The 26,818-nt window shown below is 42.1% G+C and overlaps 3 protein-coding genes across 3 annotated transcripts; all 3 read left to right on the top strand.

Moving 5' to 3' along the window:
- Positions 1-6,727: 6,727 nt before the first annotated feature.
- Positions 6,728-11,366, top strand: LOC308379094 (TRIO and F-actin-binding protein-like; the record flags this gene model as incomplete). The annotated part of the gene is made up of 7 exons (XM_080856150.1): positions 6,728-7,055; positions 8,650-8,706; positions 9,190-9,258; positions 9,423-9,512; positions 9,880-9,989; positions 10,579-11,020; positions 11,358-11,366. Exons 1-7 carry the CDS (start codon positions 7,050-7,052, stop codon positions 11,364-11,366), a joined length of 783 nt encoding a protein of 260 aa, XP_080712276.1. The 5' UTR covers positions 6,728-7,049.
- Positions 11,367-12,418: 1,052 nt separating this feature from the next.
- On the top strand, positions 12,419-22,466 carry triobpb (TRIO and F-actin binding protein b). The gene is made up of 7 exons (XM_080856415.1): positions 12,419-12,553; positions 13,410-13,521; positions 15,282-15,441; positions 15,681-15,794; positions 18,278-18,364; positions 18,601-18,791; positions 21,439-22,466. The coding sequence occupies exons 1-6, from the start codon at positions 12,433-12,435 to the stop codon at positions 18,760-18,762; spliced, it is 756 nt and encodes a 251-aa protein (XP_080712541.1). The 5' UTR covers positions 12,419-12,432; the 3' UTR covers positions 18,763-18,791; positions 21,439-22,466.
- A 3,007-nt stretch (positions 22,467-25,473) lies between these two features.
- ndufa6 (NADH:ubiquinone oxidoreductase subunit A6) lies at positions 25,474-26,607 on the top strand. Its single transcript, XM_080855798.1, has 3 exons — positions 25,474-25,631; positions 26,120-26,235; positions 26,376-26,607. Exons 1-3 carry the CDS (start codon positions 25,493-25,495, stop codon positions 26,505-26,507), a joined length of 387 nt encoding a protein of 128 aa, XP_080711924.1. The 5' UTR covers positions 25,474-25,492; the 3' UTR covers positions 26,508-26,607.
- Positions 26,608-26,818: the final 211 nt, after the last annotated feature.

The raw sequence follows: 26,818 nt of genomic DNA, 5'->3' as shown, positions 1-26,818 counted from the left end.
TTCTGTATATGAAAATTAGCTTTGTTATCCAATAATTAATGAAGGAAATCTACACCTAATGTATTGGTTACATTTGTAGTTGTAATTAATGGTGAGGTAATTATTTAACAGTTTTGGTAAACTGCTAATTATTCTGAACGGGGTTTATAAATTTGACGCTTTAAGTAGTACTTTTCTCAAATTGGAAGGAGTATTCTGATATCATAGACAGTATTGTATTTCACTGTCCTTGTGGTTAGTTTCACTTAGTCTAACTGTTTCGTCAGAGATACAGCTAAGTTACTGTATCTGTGAGGGACTCATTTCTCAACACTTCTGAGTGTTTTAATCACACCCGTCACGTGACCTTTAGACAGCCTTCTCTTACTAAAGAGCAAATAGTCATAATTTTGTTTTGTTTTGTCAACATTTGTTTTGTGATATTTGGAATAACAGAGCTGGGGTCCTTCATCTCAAATATTTACTAATATTGGTGCTTACAAAATATTTTGCATTTAAAATGTCAGTTTTAATCATTAGAGGGCTAATACCAGTCCAAAAATGTGCAGTCATCCCTTACTCTTGAGTTCCAGTGTTGTCCTCCTTCAGGGCCTGTCTGTAATATTTAAGATATCTGTTTACAATGCCCATGGTGTGTGACAAACCTTTATGAGGTTATTGGCTACTGCTCTGACTGGCACTACCGATGGTCCCTATTCCTCCCACGTGTAGTGCTGAGAGGGGTGCAATGTTTGAGTGTATGCCCCCTCCGGATACACCATGCCACTCTCCAGCGACAACCTCATCTGCCCCAAGTTCCAGCCCAACATCTTCGACTCCTCCCGCTGTCACGACTGCCTGCGGCAGAAACACCTGCACGCTGGCACACCCGCAACTCAGCAGGTGAGCCCTGGCACGATTCTAAGCCAAGAACAACAGCCAGTGCCGGAGGAGAAGGACTCAAGCGCCAAGGTAAGATGGAGATTAAAGGGGGTGGGGTTGCGATTCCAAATTACACACTCTTGTCACTGTGATAGGCGAGACGGTTGTAGACATTGAAGATCAGGAGAGGATTAGAGGAAATGTTATATAAAGCTGTTGTTGAAGTAACGGATAGCACTGCTATGGTAACATAATGCTACAACTTCAGAATGGATATTGTTCAGAAAGCAGTGGTGTGGTCAGAGAGAGAGGAGAAAAAGTCTTGCATAAAGACATTTTCTGTGAAGGTTTTTTTTGGAAATGCACTCTCACATGCTACCCTAATGAATGAAGTTAGAACCGAAGCAGGGTGGAGTACCAAGAGAAACAGAGAAAAGAGAGAGAGCCTAAGACCAAGGCTGTGGTGAGCGTGTGCTCCCATTATAAATTCATGAATGAAGATCATTTACTGCCCTTTTGGGAATCACTGGTAATACAATACACAACAGTAGAGAACAGAAAGCACAGGGTTAAGTCTACACATTGTATATCAGTAGAACACCTGAGTAAGAAAACTATACTTCACATCTACAACATTGATTATTAATATATAATGTGTTTCCCTGATCTGACCCACATAATGCAAGTAAAACAAAACTTGGGCTTATATTCAGTGTCACAGGTACACAGTAACACTAGCTAACTATGAGAAAGAATATATGCTGTCAAAGATTATTTCCTTGATTTCGTTTAGATGCATTGTTTTGCAAAATTGTGAGGACTTAACTTCAACATGACATGTCTAAAACGTTATAAAAGCCAATATGTTTATAGTTAGGAATGGGTGAAGATGTTAAAGCACAAAAAAGAGGACTGCCATGAAATAGTGATGAGGAGAACCACGTTCTAGGTTTGAATTACAGTAGATGGGTTGAGTGTAACCCTAATCGAGTCACAGACAGCATGTATGAGTGTGTTAGTAACAGGTGTAGAAATAGCGGAAGACCAAGACCGAGGACAGTACCACTGAAGAGTATTTTCTAAAACTCTTCACTTAGGTTTGTACTGGGAAAATAGGTGCTGGGGTAATTGTAATGGTTTATTAAGACTTTTATTCTGTGTTATATATGTAGCCTAAGTTTATTTTTGCTGTACTGTAACCTACTGTTACAAAGTACAACTTGTGTATGGTTGACTGTAGAAATTCATCTAGCTCTTCCAAAATACTTACATATGACCCATACACATTCTAATATATTATATCTAGGGTTATATATACCTAGTAAGTTGTCATTCTCATACTTGCATTGAAATGGCTTAAGAACAATTGGCCAAGCTATGAATTTCCAATACTTATTGACCGGTTTGGCTGTTTTTTTTTTTTTTTTGACTGGCTTGATGTTTGGTTGTTGACTTGTCAGGAGGATTCTGATGTGCAGTCAGTGGTAAGCAGCTACTGTGACGTCAGTGGGGGTCAGGGAGGCTATGAGGAGAGCTCGCTGCACATTCTGAGTCCTGACTGTCAATTCTACCTCTGTGACGGAGACGACGACGAAGATAGTACAGACAGGTAGGTGAGCCATTCCAAATAGTACTGACTTTTGGCCAGTTTCGATGTGAAATATGTGGAGCTGTCCATCCTCCTGGGGCTGTGTTTCTACAAGTGTAGAGTACAAGTGTTTAACAATTTCATGTGATGATTCACTTTGTAAAGCTATGTTGTCAAACACACTTAAAAATATTTTTGCTCCAAATGCCCACCCACACTCACATACAGTTGTCCTATTGTCCAACTTCACAACTTTTTGTTTTTCATATTTGTCAGTCAGGACCAGTGTGACTATCCGGACTTCTTTCACTCAGCAAGTGCAGACGACGACTATCCCCCTGTTCACCGCAGATCTGACCACTCAAGCATGACCCGTTTGGATCCACCACCCCACAGACCCAACCCACGTGCATGGATGGAGGAATCCCGGAGCAAGGACAGCTTTGGTCGACAGTCTGGTAAAGCACACCACTAATCCTGCCTTTAAGATCGTATTAAAGTCTGACAAATCTTTGGCATGCAATACAATGATAATTGACTGAAATGGTATTCTTGTGTTCTTGTGTAATGATGCATCAGCATGAATTAAAAAGGATCAATGCTAGTGATGAGATACTTAGAATATACAATTATGTAATAGACACACATAAAGGTTTAACCTTTCTTTTACCCAGTTGGCTCCAGAGGAGATCGAGACCGGGAAAGTGGTTACTTCTCACTAGGGAAGGCAGGAGGCATCCGCTCTTCACGTGACCAAAGCCCCTCACTCCCTTACAGACATTGGGAGAGGGGACATCCAATCCCAAATAACTGGAGCCCAGAGCGGAAAGACAGAATACCATTTCGAAATCCTGACCTGGGAGTGCCTTCCCACAGGAGGAGCTCTGAGTTCCAAAACCCAGATTTTCCTGAGGAGAGCCCCCCACCAGAACCAACTCCCCTGGAACGCAGCATTGAAGTTGAGGCACAAGTTGGTCCCCGATCCCCAAGCCCCACACCTTTCAGGCAGGCAGAAGCTTTTGCCTCTAACCGCAAGAGTGCATTCTCCAGAGGCAAGTCCCCATCAGAATACTCTTCATCTCAGCAGCAATCCAGGAGGGGCTCTAGCCTGTCCCGTCCTTCTTCTCCTGCTCGGGGTACTTCCTCATCTAAAAGGAGTGAGTCTGGAGTGTCACTGAATAGCCAGGGCCCTGGTTCAAGTGCTTTCTCGCAAGGGCTTAATCACAGATCTAGAAGTCCCTCCTCTCAGAATTCCTATGGACGAGGTTTAGATTCAGGAGCTGTGCAGAAAGACTTTAGGTCAATCGCAAGCTCCGTGGGCTCAAAATCTCTCTCCAGTTCTTATGCAGACCTGAGAGGGTCATTGCGCAAGGCTGAGTCGACCACTTCTTTAGCCTCACGTGGACTTAACAGTCGTAGTTCCTCTCCTTCTAGGAGGGGCTTTGACACACCTGGCCAATCCATGTTGCGCAAAAATGAGACAAATGGAGTCTTAAGTGGACATGGTCGTGATACAAGAAGCTCGTCACTTTCAAGAAATGGAGCCTTTAGTGGCCATGGTCGTGATACAAGAAGTTTGTCAACTTCAAGAAATGGAGCTTTTAGTGGCCATGGTCGTGATACAAGAAGTTCGTCACCTTCAAGAAATGGAGCTTTTAGTGGCCATGGTCGTGATATAAGAAGTTCGTCACCTTCGAGAAATGGAGCCTTTAGTGGCCATGGTCGTGATACAAGAAGTTCGTCACCTTCTCAAAGGGGATATGACACACCTGGTCAATCCACGCTTCGTAAAAGTGATACAAGTTCCTCAGCTGCTTATGGTCCTGATAGAAAAAACGCATCACCTACTAGAACAAGCTATGATCACCAAGGCCATTCCTTTTCACAGAAGACTGAGAGAAACGGCTCCTCATATAGTCGTGATTCTCAAAGTCCCTCACCTTCTAGGAAGGGCTTAGAGACTCCAAGACCATCCATAAAACAAATAAATGAGACTAAAAGCTCTCTCAGTCGTAGTTCATCTCCTTCTAGGAAAGGTTATGACACTTCTAGCCAATCAGTACTGCGCTTTACTGAGACAAGTCGCCCAATACACTGCCAAGGCCATGACAGTCGTAGCCCCTCCCCCTCTAGAAAGGGCTATGACGCACCTCGCCAATCCGTTCAACGGAAATCTGAGACTGACCGATCTAGAAGTATATCTGGTTGTAACAGTAGGAGTTCTTCTCCTTCTAAAAGAGGCATTGACCCATCTAGTCAGTCAGCAGTGAGGAAGACAGTGAGTTACGATTCTAGAACTAGTGTCACCTCTTCACAATTGAAAAAATCAGTGAATAGTCATGGTAGATCAGATTCAAATCCTCCTCCCAGTTCCTGGAAAGGCTCTTCTCGTTCACTCAGTAGCCCGCCAATCTCCCGTAGCCCCTCCCCTTCAAGAAAGATCTCAGAAAACAGGCCACTTGAACGTTCTCAGAGGCCATCATCTGATGTCTTAGGGAATGGCAGAAATGGGAACAGAAGCATAAGCAGCAGCAGCAGCAGGCATATCATGGAACATCGTAGCCACTCTCCAGAGGCAAGGAAGTCATCAGGCCAAAACCGAAGCCAGTCCCCTCAGTTGCGCAGGCTCACCTCCTCCCAAAGTTCCATGGATTCCACTGAGTCTAGTCACCTTTCCGGGGGATCCACTGGATTCAACAAGGAAGAGTATGCCATGTTGGCTGACCTCCCGAAGGTCAAGACAATATTTCACAAAGAGGGGCCAAACCGTCTTGGAAAACTTGAAAGCCATCCTTCAGGAGAGGAGAGACTGTACAAACCAGCAAGGTAACTACCCATAAGATGGACAAGTGTTTAGAAAACTTAACAACTGATTGTATAAAGTAGCTTAGGTATAAAAAGTGTTTAAATGGAACCTTGATGTAAATGTTTTTTTTACTTCAAAGATGTAAGTCTTACCGTTATATGTTGTAGCCACTCCCATATCAAAAACTCCTACAACAATTTGGACAGTGGAGGAGACCAAAACGATGGAAGACTGACTCGGACACATTCCTCCACCTCTCTTCATGTTCAGGTGTGGTGTCTATGTTTTTTTAGACACTTATACAGAGCTTGCTGTCATTTCCTGCAGGTCTATTAGTCAAGCGTGGCATGTAGAACAGGAGCCCAACTCAACACTTGACCTTGGGATTGTTAGTCAAGCATAGCTTGACTGACAGTGTTGGGGTCAAGAGTTAAATTTCCTGGCATTGTTTAAACATGTAGCCTATTTACCGTAGTGTGTGTCACTCTCAATACAGGTGTATATTAATTGTCTGAACTGTATTAGACCCCTGCCTGAATTTTCAAAATTCACACTCAGTAGTAATTTATTAAACTAAGGTGTATTCATCCCACTTAGGGAGGGACTAGTGCAACTATGGAGGAGGTGCAACCATGGAAAGGACAGCAGAGGTCGCAAGTGCAAAGTCAGGTATTGTCATGTTGTAAAAAGATTAAAAAAAGAGTATTTAGAATACTTTGCTGTATCTTATATCCACCTGACATGTGTGATTATGTCTTAACACAGACGAAGTCCCAGGGGAGGCCTTCTGTGTACTTCTCACCAAGTGTGGAAAGTGCTGAGGAGTCTCCATTTGAACAGGCATGTATATGCACACCATAAAAGGCATATTTAAGTGCAAATTATATTTCAGATGTTTTCCTATGGTCCTTTTTATGTATCATATGACACCAAATGCATGGTTGAGGCAGTTCTATAAAATGTAAAGATCCATAACCTTAGGCTATCTAGTTATCAGTTCACTTACATTTCTGCTAAATATAATTCAGAGACGAACGGAAGAAAACAACTGTTAACTGTGACACATATACCACCTCTAGCTTGTCTCAAGTCCTTTGGGATGAGTGTCTCTGTTACACCATGTGAATGCTGAATGAGAGTGCGCTTTGTCAAATGTGGGCTGCCAGGACACGCATTCCAGATTCCTGGGATCAGAACCAAAAAAGCGAGGAGGATTTCACCTCGTCAGCAAAAATAAATAAAAACAAACAAAAATGATTTAGCCGTGCTAAGGAACCGTTTCTGTTATGCTTTGTAATTTATTTTTGTTTACAATAGTTACACAGTTGTTTATGTCGTTTTTGTGGTAATTATTCAAGTATCCAAAATAATGTAACACCTGATTGGTTTGTGATTACTTGCCCAAACTACGACTGGAGACACGCCCAGGAAGTAGTTTACGAAATAGTGCGAGGGTTACAGGATCTAACAAGAGGAGTTGAGAAATCGATGGATTCAAATTGTCATGCTATGCTTTTTTCTTTAAATTATAATTTAGGATAGGCTACTTGAGAGAGAATTTTAACACAAAAAAAGCATAATGTTTGGAAATGGCGGGAGTCTTTAATTGTGTAGCTAATTTGGGATTAACCCAGCAATACACGCTTTAGCCGAAAGAAATCAACAGGTATCGTTAGCCAATAGATTGCTCTCGTGTTTACTTAACGCTGGCCCCTCGATACCAAATGGGAATACGTTGCTAATATTTCACTTTTCTTCACTCTTCCTTTCAACTAACTTTCGGATTTACCAAATATGACGGTAAGTTTGCTATTTCGATAAATACTAACCGAGGGTGGACTGTCTCCTTTGCTGTTTGAAAAGCAGGATAATGGAGTAGTTCATTATTCAAAGTTGTATCGAAGTTAAGATAATGTTTTTTTTGTGGTGATGGTTCGTCGCCCATGTGCTTTCCTGTAGCTGTGTAGTTGCATTCATATTTTAGTAAATATATTTTATGTTGTGAGTGGTTTCCATGTTTGGTGGGTTAGCCTACAACTTGTGGCAGGAAGAGTCGTTGTGTTATTGACGCAACTAGAGTATGTGGGTTAATCATCAAAGGTATGCCAATTGTTTAATCATTGGTAGTTTTAGTTGTTTACCACCATTATTCATACTCACAACTCGGACAGGACGATTTTCTCATTGGGAGTGCACATTTAGCCTCCTAAAGCTCTGTTAAAACGCCCATCATTTCTACATCGTATATTATAGAATGTGATGATCGCATTGGTCGAGACACAAGGTATCAATCAATTTGTTTGGACTAGTAGTCTGGTAAACGCAACAATTTGTGTGTGTGTGTGTGTATCCAATGATCTGATAATACGTGTCAATAGTGTTCGTTGTCGTCGCCTTATATGCTATCTGTTTCCGAAAACTGCCATGTTGCCGTGCTTAGCTGCCATTTCTGATCAATTGGTTCAGGGGAAATGTGACGTGGGCAATGAGTTTATAAAGTTTCCAGTGGATTTTGCGATTCGTCAGGTCTCTTGTCGCTGCCCTCATACCAAACGTGTCAGAAAAACAGTTACTCAGTTCATGTTTTTCAGGTAAAAGAATGTGAACAGTGGGCGTTGAGAGACGGGGGAAAAACATAAAATGAGGAATGCGGATTATAAGAAGTTTCCTAATCTTAATTCTCTATCAAAGTCTGAAAGTAGGTCTTCCTCATGCAACCTGGTGTACCTGTAGCGGCCCGTTTATGTTTGCCCCTGTTGGTGGTGTTTTGACAGGCGTTTGTAAGGCAGAGGGTGTGGTTGGAGAAGAGGCAATAGCTGGAATGATCTGAGAGAAGGGACAGCAAGCTTCTTTCGTTTGTCTTTCTTCTTGGCCATCCCCACAAAGTTAACAGCAAATCCCTCAAACAGATGATATTGCCTGTTTCTGTTAAGTGCCTTCAAAAGTAGTAGAAGAGCCTGTTGATTGTTTAAATTCATCTGCCTCTTAAGTCTTAACCCTTGTGGATAACATTTTTTGATAATGAAAGGGTTGTTGTTGCTGATGGCATCATGCATCCTTCAGAGACACAGAGTTCTCACTAGTGTTGTACATTGTTGTGCATGAATACATGCTGTGTTCAGCACGCCGGATACACTTATTGTTGGTCTCACTCACTGTCTCTCTCCCTCTCCCTCTTCCTGACACTGTTCACACCTCACAGTTTTGTTTTGCCAGCTCATACACACACTTTCACAAGTGCTCACAGCTGTGCATGTTTTTGTTTGGGTTGTTTTGATGTTTGAAGTGGTATCTGTCTGCCTCAGTTTGACATTTAAGCATTTTTGACTGATATTGGTATGTTTTTAAGGATTTATATTTTCTTTAATCTAAAAACCTCTCTTTCCTCCCACAGCCTGACCTCCTGAATTTCAAAAAGGGATGGATGTCAAAATTGGATGAAAATGGAGAGGTACTGATTGACACTGTCTACCTTTCATTCTCTTCTCTGTTCAACTATATTTCTTTTCCTTTTGTTCCAAGCTTTTTGCCCATGCTTTTCTAGTTCTCCTCTCTCTCCTCCTCCACCTCCCATTGCTGGAATTGAGAAGGGGTGTGGGTAAAATGATAGGCTTGGGTTCTCCTTGCGTTTTCCTTGATGCCGCCTGTAGTGTTACTCCTACACAAGAGTAAGATGTTCATCCCTGTTGCTGTGAGTGACTAATGTGTGTCATCTGGTGGATGTGTCTTAACAACTCTAAATGTTTTTTTTTTTTCCTGAAAAAAAAAAAAAAACATTTTAAGTGTGGTCTGCTAATCACAGTGACTAGTTATAAGGAGGAATGAACTGATTAGGCACATAGTCTGCAATCCATTGCTACTATAAGTCCATCAGCAGAACTGTGATTGTGAAGAGCTGCTGGTTCAACTGCTGTGTGTTTCTTTGTGTCCACAGTGGAAGAAACACTGGTTTGTCTTGACTGACGCTGGCCTGAGGTACTATAGAGATTCTGGAGCAGAAGAGGTAGGATGTCCACCACTGTGTTGTTACCTGAATTCCTTTGGTCTGGAGAATGCTATTTGCCACGTCTTATGGCCTTAACACTGACAATTGAGATGTTTAGTGGCTAGCATGGACTATAATTGAAGTCTATGTACTATAATATGCCATATTGTGCCTACATGCAGAAAGATGACCTGGATGGGGATATTGACCTGAAGTCCTGTGTGAAAGTGTCTGAGTATGACGTGGAGAAGAATTATGGTTTCCAGATTCATGTGAGGACACTTATCTTATTTCTTCATTTGTTATGTATGAGAAAATATGAATAAATGAACGTATGCAGTTGAATGCAGTATCAAGACGCTTGTTCGATGTGTACAGTTCGATGTGTTCAGTTTCTTGGGAGTGAAATGTTGTCCATAACTATGCATGAGTGATGTAAAATAAAAAGTGTCTTTAGAATGACTGACTGGTAAATGTAATTGTTCTTACTTTTATTTAACAACTCTCTTCTTTCTCGAATATCCACTCCACCACCAATTCTCTCCCCCATCCTTCGTCCTATCCTCCTTCCTTGTCTGGACTCCACCTCCCTTCCCTGTTCTCCTCCCCCGTGATCTCCTTGGCCTTCTCCTCTGGCAGACACGAGAGGCAGTGTTCACATTGTCAGCCATGACGGCTGGGATCAGGAGGAACTGGATCGAGGTCCTGAGGAAGAGTGTGCGGCCTAGTAGCTCACCTGACCTCACACAGTGAGTCTTTACATTTACCTTTCCAGCTATTCACATTAGCCTTTCATTAGGTTTTTTTTTATTTCTTTGGGCTCCCATTCTTTGCCATCCTTTTTTTGCCACTAGTAATTTTTTTCAAGAACAACTCTTTTTATTTTCTTGATACTCTCCTGTACCCTCAATCTCTGTTCCCTTATTTAGGAGACATTTTACTCCTCACTTAAATCACCTCCAGATTCTTCTTTATTTTAATGCTCATCTTAAAGTAGTTGTTCCAGTTTTTCTGCGAATTAGCTCTCCCACGCAATACTTTTGTTTTCAGAGTCAGAATTCATTGAGAAAGTATTCAATTATGACGTTATGTACACGTGATATATGGATATGTTTTTTTTTTCACCACAGACATAGCTTCTGGTAGCACACAGAAGGATCAGTTTAATATTGAGTAAATGTACAGTAACTAACGGCCATTCCATGTAATGATTTTCTCCTTCACTGTGCAGGAATAACAACCCTTGCTGCATGGTGACTCACCTGTCTGTGTTTGTGCAAGCAGTGAGTGTGCACACCTCACGTTATTTCTTTTCCCTCTGTCTTTTGCGTTTCCCAGACTTCCTGACAGCAACAGTGATAAGGAAAACTCGCACTCGCGCTCCCTGTCCTCAGCACGTCGCCACCATTCCCACTCCCACACTGACACAGGGTCCTCTGGCTCCACCCACCGCCGGTTTGACTATGTGGAGCTGTCTCCAGTGGCCACGCCCACCAACCCGGGATCGACCACCCAGAGAGAGGCTGGCGAGGGTCAGGTGCGGGACAGCGGCTCCTGGCGGGAAGAGGAGCGGACCAGGGAGGCCACCAGCCAATGGGAGGCCGTGCTGTCACGGAAAGGCCCAGGCCAGGGTGGCGACAGCAGGCAGAGTATCGAGCAGGACATCGAGAGGAAGTGGGCCGAGTTTGAGCGGCTGCCGCTGAAGGAGATGAGATCGTTGCCGGCAATGGGGTCACGGTCGACTTCAGGACAGGTGGCCAACGAGGCGCTACAGAGGGAGGTAGTGCGTGAAGATGATTTTTTCAATTTGCTAATGCAAATTAACAAATTCATCTGCTAGTTTGAAAGCAAAGCGTGTCAATTTAGAATTACTAACCTGAGGATGTTCATTTAACCATTGCTCCCTGAAGGAAGGGGAAAGGGCAAACCACACATGTGGGGATGTGTGTCTCTGGGTGGATGTGTGTCTCTGGGTGGATGTGTGTCTCTGGGTGGATGTGTGTCTCTGGGTGGATGTGTGTCTCTGGGTGGATGTGTGTCTCTGGGTGGATGTGTGTCTCTGGGTGGATGTGTGTCTCTGGGTGGATGTATCCAGGATGTCTGTGTTGCACCTTTAGACTCACTGAAAGGGAGCTTGGTGGATGTGTGCTTGTTGTTGTGTACTCTCAAGCAGTGTGTTCCTACATTTGAAAACAATAGTAGATGAGTTTAATGGTGCTAGTAGGTTAAACTCAATGCTGTGAGATTCCTCTCGTGTAAGTGTCCATGTTAATAAGCAGTCTGGGTTTTCCCTGCCATAGAAAAGGTAAGGTGTTTTTGCGGAGTGTTCAAAGTGCTCAAAGCCGAATTAACACACAAGCACATTTGCAGAGCATCGGACCTGACTGAATGCAACAACTATGTAGAGGCGGTTCGATATCAAACTGGCAGCCGTCCCTCGTGTGTGTCCATTTAGGCACTTAGCAGGAATTGTTATGTTGTGTTTGTGGGTGGGCGAAGGTGCAGCACTACCCTCCCAATACTTCATAATGTCAGCACCTAAAGCCACAAAATCACTTTTAATGATCAAAACCAGTATTAGTTATAAAACATAACGATACACACGTCGGGACGGTTTGATGTCGGGATGGTTTTTGGGACGTTGCTGAAAGAAGTTAAATTGGAGCATAGTTAATTTAGTAGCATATTCATATTGAAACTAGTATGAATAATAATAACAATGTTCCCAATAATAACGTATCCTTACAGCATCTAAGCCCTCTGAAAATCCTGGGAAAACCCTGGAAGAAGACTGTTGGCATGTAGCAAACCAAACCTTCAGTCACATGGACCCTTTGTGTGTTGGTGGGGGACTGGGAGGATGGTGATAAAACCTAATCTGAAATCTGAATGCACAAGGGGCCCCTTTAAATGAACATACTATCACATCTGCTTTCCTTGCTTTGCGCCGTTGTATCAGCACATAGGCCAGACCCTCTCCAGCAGAGTGCTTTACCATAGTATCTCCCTGCTTCCTTTCTCCTCTCTCAGGTGGCGTCTCTGAGGCAACAGCTGGAGCATTTGAAAAAGGGGGGCGAGGGAGGGGGTGGAAGAGGAGGAGGGAGTGGGGGTAAGGAGGAGAGAGGAGGAGGAGGAGGAGGAGGCGGGGGTGAGTGTGGGCCACTGGCACCGTGTGGGCGAAGCCTGCGATCGATGGAGCTGGCCCACCGGCATGCCCTGGAGGAGCTGCAGAGGCAACATGCACGGGAGAAGCAGGAGCTGCAACAGGAGAGGGACCGGCTGCTCCAGGAAGAGACCCAGGCAACTGAAAAAGGTAGCTAGACCGACCACGTGCCTAAGGTCTGCGTCAAACCCATAATCACTGCATTATTTGTAGTCTCATATGACACTGATGTGTACATGGCCTACAATATCTGACAAAATCAAGTGAAACAGTTAGGATGGAAAACCAACAGAAGCACTGGACCAACACCTTTAAATAGAATAGCTATGTCTACTACCGCAAACTTTACGAAGTACACTGCAATACAGTGCGTAGTGCACACTTAGAACTTACATCTCTAGTGCGTTCTGTCGCTGATTAGTGTGGTCTCAAATGGAACACTGAAGGACGCAAATGTGCAAGCCTTTTACCCATAAATATGTGCCCCAGCTTCCTCCGGCCAACTGGAAATTTCAAACAAAGATGGCGGACAAAACTCCGCTGACGGCAGTGTTTTGTATGTAAATGTTTGTTTGTAAATCTTTTGGCGTTTTCTTGCTTAGATTTTTTAAAGTTACCGAGAAATAGACACTGTACTATCAGATAACACAGTTATTGTAACCAGCAATAATGGTTGAAGTGATTTGTGAGACGTCATTCAGCCAACTTTTCAAACTTTTCCTCCTCTTCCGCTACGTAGCCAAGATGGCGGCAATAGTGTCCATCATTTTACCGTTTGCAGAGCGCCATCCAGGTACTTTCAGTGCCCTGAATTCTGCTGGTTCTGTCAGTGTGAACGCCCTAAGCACTGAAATTCGTTGTTTGAAGTGCACAAGTGTGCGGTAGTAGACATGACCAGAGTCTGGCTGCTGGTTCACAGGGCCTCTTGCCGTAATAATGAGGGATGGCTTTTCTATTTGGTGCATACAACTTACCCTGTGTCTTGGCTTCCCTATAATCTCATCAGCGATGGAGGTCATGAAGAAGGCCCACAGAGAGGAGCTGGAGCGTGAGCTGGAGAAGGCTCGCAGGCTGGGCTCTGGTGGGACAGACAGGCAGACCTTGAGCACACAGCAGCGGTCAGTGGCCACACAGCTCTCACACAGCACACACTGCCCTTTTGAAAACCCCCTGTCTTTCCTTGTTTATTTAAAACCTGTCACATTTCTCACTACACTCCACACACACACACACACACACACACACTGATTTACAATCTCTCTCTCTCACACACACATGCACACAACCTTCAAAGGTTTCAGTCAACAATCTGGGTTGTCTAACACTATCAGTATTCCGAGCTGTGGCCAGATTTGCCATTTCACCAGGTTGAGTTGATGTACAGTGAAGACAGTAGCTCAAGCCTTAATACACGCATGCATAGAACAACAAACACAAGACCACAGAGCTGCCTTTTAGATGACGTTACAGCCTCAGCCATAAAGACTTCTTTCTCATGAAAGGTAATTATAGCAGTGGTGATGCACATTAAGAATGCAGAACCATTGGCAGTCGATTACCTCACAAGCCTACATGGCCTTGCAGACCTTAGCGGGAGTGCTTCCAGTGTTGTAGCCCCAGGTCAATACGTCATGTAGGTCTTGATGGTACTGGGACATGAAACATTGTGCACTTTCTTGTCCCAGCAGTCATGTATTGTACACAGAAAGGTGGCAGTTATGTTAGCGCTTCACATGCTGTACATTAGATATTGCTGCTGTTGATAGAAGGGGTTCGGAAACACTCGTCTGTGAATTTCTGTATTTATATACAGTTCATTTGTGATTGTGCAGGTAAAGCCATGTTTTGCTTGTGTGTATTTAATTGCTCAGGTAGTACATGTAGGTTGATACAGGCATATACTGTAGCAATGTTTTATGTGTTTTGGGCTTTGGACTGAGATGGTTAAATTTTCCTTGCAGCCTCTTGGCTGTAAGAGCAAGAATGCAACATCAAATCAAGAACATTAAAACAAAAAAAAAACGCGGTTGAAGACATCACACAAACAATCTTTTGTTTGTGTGATCTCTGCAACGCAGGCCATTTTATGGTATTTAACCAAAATTGGCCAGAGGTGTTGTGCAATCATAGAATAACTAGCCTACTTCAAATTCGAATTATCCCTGAACTTTATAGGGACCTTGTTTAGTTTAAGAAATTCTGTGAGAGAATCTAATTACATTACAAGTCATTTGCACATGTTTTGCATTTTGCATTTGCACATCTGAAACTTATACCACTTTCAGCCTTTTGAAGCCAAGTGTTGTGTGTCATGGGTTTGCATGTGCTGTAAGTGAGTGTTGTGTTGGTACAAATCAACGAGGCATTAAGGTGAACCTGCAGTTGTTAATATAACCATTGAAGTGGGATTCAATTTCACATCCCTGTAGCGTCACAATTGTAAACTAATCTCAGAAATGGCTATTCTTTTAGGGATAATTTGCTATTTTCTGCACAATAAGTGGTTTTCCAAATAAAGGTCACATGCGTCTGGTAGATTAAGCTGCCTTAATGAAATTTGATTAAGCTCAAATTGAAACTTTTTAAAGGCAAATAAAGATAAGGGGATATTTGTTTGCCTTTATCTTTTAGTGACTACAGAATAGTGGTGATCTCCCATGTCACTGTCAGTGATTTGGGGTCTTTATAACCAGCTCTCACTCCTAAACGTATAGCCCTGTATCTAATCTGTTGTCAGTGCGAGTGTGCAGGAGTGCGAGTGTCGTGCGCGCGTGCGTGCGTGCGTGCGCGTGCGCGTGCGTGTGCGTGTGTGTGTATGCATATGCGTGTGCTTTGCCTGTGTTTTTCATTTGCTCCTTTGACTGTGCCTGTCCCTCAGGGCGGAGACTGCAGCGCTCCAACGGGAGCTGCAGGGCCTCTCGGAGCGCTACTCCCAGAAGTGCCTGGAGCTGAACCGCGTCAAGCACAGTGGCCAGGAGCGCGAGCGGGATGTCAGCCACAAAGAGCGAGACATGGAGCTGCTCAAGCAGGAGAACCAGGTGAACAGTAATAACAAGAATTTTTTTTTTTTTAATAAATAAATAAATGTGCAATGTGTTATTATGTCGCCGTACTTATGGTAAGTTGTAATTTACTGGGGGCTGTGGATCTCAACTTGCACCGTGTGCAGAGACCTGTGATGCGTAGCTGACTGCACCATAGCAACTCTGCAAGTCTAGCTTTCCCCACTCAGCCAGTCTTGTCTGACCCTGTACGTATGTGTACTCTGCCCTCTCAGGACCTGCAGGCACGCCTCATGGAGGAGATCAACCGTATGCGCTCCTTCGTCACAGGTCAGGGGTTGGAGGGCATCGCTGACTGCAACAGAGAAAGGAAAGCCTGTGAGCTGGAGGTAGGAGTTTAAAAATAAAAGAGCAGAAGTTAGACATCACTGATGCAAAGTACTGACTGCAACACTTCCCCACCCAGCACCAGAGCTGTTGTGATGAGAGAGAAAGATCAGGTGGTTTTATGAGCACACATTTTCATGTGGTTTTGATTTTTTTTACTTTTTAACTATTCTATATCTACATACCTCTTCCAGTTGAATGCAGACCTGCCAACATGTACGCATTTTGCGTACCTGGCACGCATTTTGACATCAAAGTACGCTGGTACGAGTTGATGGTCTAAAAGTACGCATAACCAAAAATATATATATATATATATATATATATATATATATATATATATATATATATTTTAAGAACGCATAACGCTCAATAATGCATGGCCGGTTTTCAACGGGTTCAAACTTCACAGTCTGTCTCGAGTCACCAATGCGTACGTAGGCAGCTGCAGCAGAGCAAGAAGCAGAAGAGGAGTTTGACCAATCACAGACCCCCTGCCGTTACTATCCCCTGTATGACCATCGAAATCAGAGAATACTAGGTTACTCTGCGGTCAGAGAAATCAACCGCTGTTAACGTGTCAGTTAGCGATTTTTCATTCATGAATACTTACCTAACTCTCCCTTCCCGACCACATCTGGCCAATTCTTCAAGTGAGGACATTTAAAAAATCACTTAAAGGTAAACTAACGAGTAATGTAGAGATAAGACGTTAAAAATGTAATTTTAGCCCAACGATGAAACCATGTGGTTTTCGTGTTCGCCTTCGATTTAAAATGGCAAATAAATGTAAGTGTCTTGGCTGTGTTAGAAATGGTTTGACTTAACGCTTTTTGGGTTTTTTCAAACTTCTTATTTTAGACAAACTCTTGTAGTATGTTACCATGGCAGAACCACCGGATAAAATAAAAAGATCGCAAAAAATCATTGATAGTTACCGGGAGAGATGGCCATGCCTCCGTTCTTTTCAGACATCCCCACCATGCTTTCTGCAGTGTGCAATGTCATTATTGACATTAGTCACCAAGGAGCAGGTAACGAACACGGTAAGATGCATATTAGAAAATCATAGGCCTATCTGTCAAGTTCATGCTACAGGTCCGAGGCAGCCTTCTACGTACAGTGTCCACACATGCTTACGCACAGCTGTTGTCATGTCACAGTGTAAAAGGCTATATGTCTCTAATAATAATAATAATAATAATAGGTTAATGATAATAGCAGACATCCAAAGTCCCGCATATTGATAACCACTCCCTGATGCCAGCAAATGACTTAAAATCTCCCGGAATCTAGAGCGAGCGACGTGCTCCAAACCGTGTTAGCATCTGTGTAGCGCGCGCACGACAGAGAGGGAGAGGGACCTGGAGACTGTGCGTGTGTGAGGCAGTGTGCGTGTGTGCCTCAGGAGCATCCTGATTGGCCTGTTTCGGTAAGTCAACCAGTCAATTTTCAGTGTGGGCAGCCTTTTATCTCTTCTCCCGAACCGAATTAATCAGTTCAGTGTATCTAGGAACAGGGGCACCATGGCACAGGGAGAGTGCCCCCAAAAAAGTTTCATTTCATGTGCATATTATTCATGCCGGCTAGTTGCCAGGGCTACATGAAAACAACAAGCTCCTTAAACTTGTTTAAAGTTGCAATGGAATACAAATAAAAGCAGTTAACATAAAAAGGATAGTATTAGCAGCATATAATAAATAGTAAAAGTAATCTACATATTTAAACATAATTAACAAAGAATTGCATAGGGCTATAGCCTATAGAATGATATTATGCTTTTATAACTTTTAGGGACCACAACAGTAATACGTAGGCCTAGGGGGGGATACCTCCCTGAAATGACTTTTTGCAGGTTGGGATGTCTGTAATAGCCTTAAAAAACGCTTCCACTGACTAGAATTTAATTAAATAATAAAGAAGCAAACACAGCGCCATCATTTGGTCTTAGCAGTTGTCTAGTCCTGGTATCACATGTAATTGGGCTTGCATTCAAACATCAGACGTGGGGAGAAAAAAGAATGATGAATCATGACACTTGATAGGTATGAGGTAGGGAAAAAATACAACATGACCATTGTGTGAGAAGTTCCTAAGGAGCCTAGAGTGAAATAACATCCCAGGCTACAAATTTGTTGTCACAGTTATCACTTATAACTGTTATCACAGTTTTTTTATTTTATTTCATTAGGCCTTCTAAAGTGGTTCAGAACTGCATTATTTATTAGCTCAGAATGTCGTCGATTGGTTCAATCATGCAACAACAGCATTATAACTAATAAAATGAAGGCCACAAAATCTTGCCGCGCCGCACCGCACCGGGGTGGTACTCAAATACATTTTCCAATGTTGGCAGGTCTGTGAATGTATGCCATGCTAGTTCCAGTGCTTTTAGAATGATGACAGAGACATGGTTGCTTTCTTGGAAAGGGTTTGTGTTTGTTAATCCGTTATTAAAGTTTCTTATCTATCTGTTTACGTATAGGTGCTCCTGAGGGTAAAGGAAAGCGAGGTGCAGTACTTGCACAAGGAGATAAGCTGCCTGAGGAATGAACTGCAGTGTCTTAACTTGGTACTGATTCTCTCTCTATCTCTATGTGCCTGTGTGCATGCGTGCGTGTGTGCATGCATGCGTGTGTGTGTGCGTGTGTGTGTGTGTGTGTGCGCGCAACATCCGTGTTTGTTTTGGGTAAATGTCAGTGGTGTGCTGTAAAGAGAGAGGAGAGCAGTTGACATGAAACAACTGAAACATCTCCCAGCATAAGCACTACTACCTCCTAACAGTTCTATGAACTTGCTGCTCCCTAGGAGAAGCACTCTGCTTGTGAGCGCCATAAAGAGGTGCTCGAGGAGCTGAGCGGCATGAAGACCAGGAGTGAGCGGGAGATCCAGAGCCTCCGGGAGCACCTGAAGCTGGCCATGGCTGCCCTGCAAGAGGGCCAGCGGCTGGGCAACAGCCTGGAGCACTGATGCCCTGAATCTCCTCTATAACAGGATGGGTATGTTTCTTCCAAAGTTCTTATGGACATTATCCAAACCAAATAAATCATCCTCTGTGTTTCTTTCTGAGGCTGTTATGAGGGAAGTAATACGTTACTTCAAAATAATCACGTTACTTCAGGTTCACGAAAGGGAGTTGGCATTTGACTGGCTGTTGAGTTGAAATATCAAGTATTATGCCAGAATCGAGGAATGCACGTTTAACCCTTCTTTGGCGAATATAACTTTCTGCATGCATTAGTAACCATAGCCTGAGTTATCTGTGCACACTTCACGAGTTGCGCTGCAAGCAGTTGCAAGTCACAATGCCACACGCTATGCCACAAACCACAACTTCCCCTCATTCTGTCATTATCTCATCTACTGCAGAGATGGGTAGAACTTTAACAGGAAAAGGTGGAGTTCATGTAGTCATTTACGTTTATAAAGTGTCACTTGTTCATTTATGTTCTAGCGGTTGCATCTTGTGGGCTTAAAACATATAGGGGTAAAAGAGTAGGGGTGTAGCGGTACACACATTTCACGGTACGGTATGTATCTTGCTATTGTGGTCATGCTTTGGTACGATTCTTTGCCCTCCAGTCTGTTTTTGTCTTATTTTGCTAATCAACACAGTCAGTTTATGCAGTCATAGTCATTGAAGTGTATACACAGACATATCTGACTTCAGTTGAACAATGTCGGCATACAGTTTGACAAAAATCGTTCCTTGTGCTTGACCAACGACTGTAAAGGATATGGCCAGTGGGGCTCTATGCCCTTCCATTTTCTCTCTCTCTCTATATATATATATACTACTGTATATATAGAAAAAGCCCTCCGCCATAATGTCAAATTTGGAGCCAGAGTCATAGTCAGGTACACCTGCTAATGTGGTTGGCCCATCCCTTGTCCCAATACCAAGGTCCAGCATGTCGCAGTCTGTGCTTTTTTCCTTTCATGGCTTTTCACAGCCATTAATTACAGTAATCTAGCCTCTATTGCAGTACAGAATGCTTCAGCAGCGCATCTTAAGATAAAATCTCATGATTTGAGACGTATTGCTAGTCAGGTGCACTGTAAACAAACTAACCTACTTATTGATGATTGCGATCCTTTGTGACCTCCTATAATAATGAATTGCTTGCTTTTCGACGCCGAGAGCCTTTTCGACAGCTCTTACAATCAATCACTATGGCACTGTGTCACACGCATAAAAAAAAGAGACCAGTTCGGAAAATCATGACACACTCCAAAACTCCTTCTTAAGTGTGTTTTAGCCGAGATACGAACAGGATCCCAGGTCTCTCCCGAGTTCACCTATTCGTATTCTCTTTCTATAGTGAAAGAGAAGGAAAACATACCTGTTCCCACTGCTGCCGGGGTTTCTGTTTCAGAGGAGTCCCGGTCTCTTACAGGCGACTCGTTCCAAATAACAGGATGCTGGTTCGTAGCAGATGTACTAAGGTACGGCGTGTAGCAAGTGCGGGGGGGGGGGGGGGGGGGGGGGTTACCTCCCCATTGAAGGAGTCAGAATCGGGTTGGTGGTATTAATTAGCACCTCCAAAGATTTATTGTCATTCAACGACTAGCTCCAAGCAAAAACAACTAAGCCCTCGAACACACAGCGTCTCCCCTTTTTATCCCCAGTCTACTCCCTCCCAAGTCACAGACCTTTCCTTTTTTGGTAATACATTTTAAACTTTGTTAGAGAAGTCTAAGTCATACTTTAACAAACACGTGTTCATTATCTTCACCAATAGCATGTGTTCGCCTCCACCTGACCTTCGCACATTTCCTGACTGACACTCAGGGCCCCAACGAACACATCCCTTACACATTTCTAAAGACACTCAAAATGATAACAGCACTTAAACACATACATTGTTGTACAAAAGGTGTTCACTTGAAACCTCTTTTCACACAGTATGTAAGCATAGTTCACTATTAAAGCAGTTTTTCAGCAAGCATAGATTACATAGGTTTGTTAAACATGACTCAAGCAATTTCAGTAAGCATGCATTTGTTAAATGATTATCAGTGTACATATGGATCAATGTTGTGGCTGGCGTGTTCACATTTCTACGATTCATCCAACATATAAAAGCCATAATGTAATTGGTAGTGTATGTGTTCACTGACAAACAAACTAAGTATGGTAAAGTGGTGGAAATGATTAGACGAATACGATCACATTCTCAAATTCTCTTTATTAGGCTACTTCTGCCAAGACCATAAATAGTTTCAGCTGGAGATATTTCACTATTACGGATGTGTTTAGAAAGGACATTTATCATATGAACTGGAAATGTCCTGGCATTGATGTGACTAATGTTACCCATTCATAATAGCTACTGGTGTGGAATGCTCTAGCATGGAGAGGAAAATGCTTAATGTAAGAACGTAATGCAGGCTGTCAATCTGTCAACCACTCTATTGCCAAGAGTATCTACGCCTTCTTACGATACAGTAGATACTGGCGCATTCTCAAAACTTTCCGGGAAAAATGCACACTTCCGTGTTCCGTGTGCGAGTGGTCCCCTTAAACAGTAGCAGTAACAGTTTTGACAGTAATTGTTAAGATCATACTTAACCGAGCAGTTCAGGAGGAATACACAAACTGTTAAAGCTTTATAAAACAGCCATCTTTATTTTTCTTTCTTGCAGTCAAGAGCATGCTGTTTAAAGGAGGACTTAAAGCCTTGAGGACATCATTTCATGGCGATGCGGATGTTGCCAGTGCCTTTGCTTTCCATTCAAATCAGCCACTCCGCTGCAAAGGCTTGTCAGCCGATCAGTCACACACTGGGTTGCCCAAATATGCACTTTTAAAAAAGCTTTTTCGTGTGTGTGCGTGCGTACATGTGAATGCTTGCCCGCATTTGCACGTGTAAGAGAAAAAGTACGGGAGCAGTAACGTTGGCCTGCGTCTGAACTTGATATGGCACAAGTGACCTACAAACTGGCCTATTCTAGATTTCCCCCTGTTCCCATCTAGATTGACTGGATGCTGTTATAGCTGTGTATGATAGTCAGAGGACCAAAAGATTTCTCTGTGTACTCACAAAACATCCCCTTGACATTATTTCCACACTTGTCTGAAAGCCATTTCCATCAAAAATAGTTGCTGAGACTCTTTAAAAGAGCTGTATTTAGGGCCTACATTCATTTTCAATGGTAAGAATAATTGAAAACAGCACTGTTGCAGCACCAGCTCACTCTGTCATGCATTTATGCAGGGTTTCCTCAGATGAAGTGACTTCCTTCTAAATAATTGCCTGAGAAGCCAAATACAGACATATGTCAAGACATAAGACCCTTTGCTTATTTATGTGCTGTTTTTGAACTTTTGTAGATCAGTATGTACTTTTTTGTGCAGGTAATGGTCTATGGTTTGTTTTAGTCATTTGATGTCAAAGGTCCATATTTCAGGCAGAGGTAGAGCATGCAGCAGTGAACATTTACAACATGTTGCCAGACCTTCCTTTGCCTCGGGATATTGTGTCGGTGTAAGTTGTGTGTGCCACAACAAGCTAGTGTTGCTTCAATGAGCCAATATTTTATGTTTTTAAAATGTTTTTGTTTTTGTTTTTTTTCTGATCTAGTTAGCTGTCTTTTTTTGAAATGTTCATATTTAATGTAGGGTGAAAGAGTCCTGTACCATACCAGCATTTTACAATAAATGAACAGGATTTGTCTCCATTTCTCTTTCTTTAATTTCTTTAAAATTCCCATATATTGATGGCTATAGTTTAGAACCGATTTATTGTTTTGTATTTGCAAGGGATAAAAAAAAATAATGTTATAACGATGGTTTACTTTTTATTTAATAAAGCACACAATGTATCTTAATGCAAAATAGACCTTGGTCTTTTTCATCAATTTTAGGCTATAAGATGTGCATGTTATCTAAAAACTGTTCCAGACCAACCTGGTAGCCTTTAACTAAGTACGCTCTGGACACACAAACAGCCAGTAAATGAACCTCAGATCAGAAAATCTACATGAGGAGGTATAGTCCAGGGTACTGTTCGGCGACGCTCGCTAAGCGGTTTAGGGAACGCCCTAGGGACGCCCCTTTATCGAGTTCGGCGAAGCAACTTCTGATACATTACCATAGTAACATATCTCTTTGCACTAACCTGCTCCAGGGCAGGCTAACCAAAGTTTAGCTGGCTAAACTTGCCAAACCCACGCCAAAAGGAGGGATCCCATTGACAAGGAGTCATATAAATAGTTTGATTAGCGTAGGAAGAGTTCTTTGCGTTCGCCAAGAAGATCCATTTTTCCATCATGATGAGTTCTTGTATGAGCGCTACCGATCCACCTGACAAGGAATGATTAATTTAGAAGACCTTCTCGAGTCATTTATTGCATACACCACCGTCGAACATTTTTGTAATGTCGGCGATGCGGAGAACAAAGCACTCATAATTATATGGCAGTGGTAGCCTATTAGTTGAGACATTGGTACAGTTGATAAACCCGAAATAACTTTCATGCGCAGCCTGAGACGTGATTTTTAGTTTGCACATGAATACTAACGTTTTCTTTGATATACTGGGAAATTTGAGCACATAACCCATCTCCATTATGGAGATATTGGCGAAAGTTGTTTAAGAACTTGATTTTATGTCCCTTCTACAATCACGATGTTATTAACCATACGTCATCAACAAATGCAACTTACATCATTGCAAACATATAGTTTTGCAAACGTGTCTAGTTTTTGTGCAGTAGGCTAGTGAATGAAGTCTACCTCAGTCTACTTCACAGCATATCATTTTTGTAGAAAAGGTGGATGCATGATAAGAAGAGAGAAATACACACAATATATTTTCATTGCTTCAATTTATTGAATTTCTTATTAATACATTCACATTTAGTCATTTCGCAGACGGTTTTATTCAAAGCTATTTACAAGGAGATGTAAAACTACAATTACTAGGGAGGCAAAGGGGTTCGAACCAGCGATATGTTGCATGCAATCCACGAGCTATAACCGCTTCACTAGAGTCACATATTGGACATCGGAAAAGATATCACAACTTAGACAGGCTATAGACAGTTTCTTATATTGCTGTCACAGCCGCGGAAGTGTTGAATTTTGACATGATTATGGTCTTGAATTCTTCATAACGCGTTCATGGTCATATCCTGCCTTAGCGGAGAAAAAAATGAGTCTTTTTCTTTGAGTTTAGACTATTGTATCGGGAAAAAAAATCATGGTTTTGGTGTTCGATCTTTCCTGCCTTTTGAGGCAGGATGTGCACGCGCAATTTTTAGCCTGGGACAATTTAACTTGAGGATTTTTTATATTAGCGCACGTCACCAAACCGGCTTGGCCTGTTCTCATTTAGCGACCTATATTAATATTAATTAATATTTTTTTTTCAGCATAGATCATTTCTATGAGGTGTCCAGAACAACATACTAAAAGTCCTAAGGAATCCTAGTTGAGGAAATATATTTAATTCTCTTTAATTTGAGATGTGTGCTAATAATGGCAGGCAACAATACACCCCAAAAATGTTTTTTTTTTTTCTTTACTCCTATCAAAATGAAACTTTACACAATGAAAGTACCCATGAAAAGTACAATGTTTTGTATTACAAATTTCTTTGAAAATGAATTTGAATATGCAAATGAGCTATACACTAATCGAATAAGTCCACAATACACCCAAATAGCCTTAATGTTTTCCTTTACTTCTACCACAATAAAACTTTAAATAGTAGAAGTATACATGAAAAGTAACTTTTTTTTGTATTACAAGTTTCTTTTGAAATTAATTTGAATATGCATATGAGCTCCACACTTATTGAATATGTACTCATTTGCAGACATTCTTAATAAAAATCTGCTGCCATCTACCAGGATGATGAAGATAAACGAGGGTGGACGTTTCCCCAAGACAATGAACAGCCAAGAAACCTAATTGGTTTCAGAGAAGGAAATAAAGCCGCTAGAATGGCCCAGCCAATCACCTGACTTGAATACAGTCAAAATCTATGGAAAGAACTGAAGATCAGAGTTCATAGAAGGGGCCCAGGGATTCTTTCAAGATTTAAAGACTGTTTGTGTGGAAGAATGGGCCAAACTCACACCTGAGGAATGCATACGACTAGTTTCTCAATACATGAAGCGTCTTAAAGTTGTCATTACCTACAAAGTCTTTTGTACAAAGTATTAAATAAATATCAGAAAGTGTGTTCAATACTTTTCCCCTGTGTCATTTCACATTATTAGACATAACTTCATTTCTGAACTAATTTGTACTGGTTTCTTTGTATGTTTGGATTACCTGGGTTGTTACCAACATAGATGTTAACATTTCATGTCAATAGCACCTTTGGGAAATATATTTACTGAGAAAAATGGTGACGTGTTCAATACTTATTTTACCCGCTGCTTTCAGACTTTTAGTATGTTGTTCTGGACACCTCATAGAAATGATCCAAAATGAGTTACTTTGCCTTTGCCTCATTTCAGACTTTTAATATGTTGTTCTGGACACCTCATAGAAATGATCCAAAATGAGTTACTTTGCCTGGACAAGTAGGTCTTCTCTAAAGGTGTGGTGACTAGATTATTTTTTGATAAATTATACACTTTTGTCAATGTATAATGCAACACCAAAGCGTTAGAGGGCAGTGTAACAATTTAAAGAGAACGTGAAGAAGAAGAAGAATTTATCCGGAAGAAGAAGACGATAGTAAACATGGCGTCAACCGCTGCGACCCGAGCGGCCAATGGTGCCTTCAAAGCTGTGAAACCACTTATCAGTCGGGACATTGATGAAGCAAAGCGAAGGGTCCGGGAATTATATCGGGCGTGGTATCGTGAGGTGCCCAATACCGGTAAAAGCTCTGGCCATGAATAAATGCGTGTACACGATAGTGATAGTCAAGGTCGTTATACGGCCAGGGCCAGCGGACTAGCCGTCCAGCTTCTGGGGATATTTTCTATCATTTATGTATCCTATATGTGCTTTCCTCGATCAGTATTCACGATGTTTTAAGTGACACTGTCGTGGCAGTGTCTTTTTTTTATCCTCACATACAAACATTGTAAATTAACCATAGGTAAAAACTAGCTAGCACACAGTAGTTAGGCTCAGGTCTTTATGGAAGCTATATGATAACTACCTTGATAACAAGTAACGTTAACCATATAAGCTGTTTTGCCCTGCTAACTTGTAGCAAGTAAGAAATGTCGTCGATGCAAATATCACCATAGGTGTAGCTTTAGTGATGTTGTGACAGTAGGCGGAAGACTGCATTGGCGGCAACGAAGTCGGTTTGTACTCCGCCAGTCCTGTGATCTAACTCCGAGTTTATTCTTTCAGTCGCCGTGTTCCAGTTGGACATTACGACCGGCCAGGGTAGAGATAAAGTGAGGGAGATGTTTAACAAGAACAAACATGTCACAGATCCTCGCGTCATTGACATGCTTGTAATCAAGGTAGGGTTCTTAAAATATAACATGACATGTTTATGATGTGTTACTGTTTATTTTACCTATAGTTGTTTGGCTGTTTTTTTTTTAAAAAAATAAGTAAAATCTCCCCATACTCATTTCCTTCTTCCCTCTGTGGTGCTTAGGGAAAGATGGAGCTACAGGAGACCATTGAGGTGTGGAAGCAGAGGACTCATATAATGCGTTATTTCCATGAAACAGAGACACCTCGTCCCACTGATTTCCTGTCTAAATTTTACATCGGACACGACCCTTGAACTGTCCTATTTCACCAAACCAACTCTTACCCCTGTAGGTCCACAGCCAAGAGGTTGTCTGTTATGTTATTTGAACTGTAAATACACTCATAATGAGCAATTCCTTTGTTGTGTATGTTGTAATTTACATATTTATGTTTGAAATGGGCTCCATTCTGTTCATAGCAAACTTTTATTGGGGTGTTCTCTTCTCTCCCCTGTCTTGGAAACACAGTTATTTAGCAAGACATATGTTACCATTACTTAGTTTATTGCTGAAGGCTAGTTATTCTTGTTAGGTATGTTAGTATAGTGTGAAACACTGGTATACT

This window comes from Sprattus sprattus, assembly GCF_963457725.1.
Source record: "Sprattus sprattus genome assembly, chromosome: 18".
Lineage (NCBI taxonomy): Eukaryota > Metazoa > Chordata > Actinopteri > Clupeiformes > Clupeidae > Sprattus > Sprattus sprattus.
Note: the sequence above shows the minus strand (reverse complement) of the source record. Positions and strands in the feature narration are given on the sequence as shown.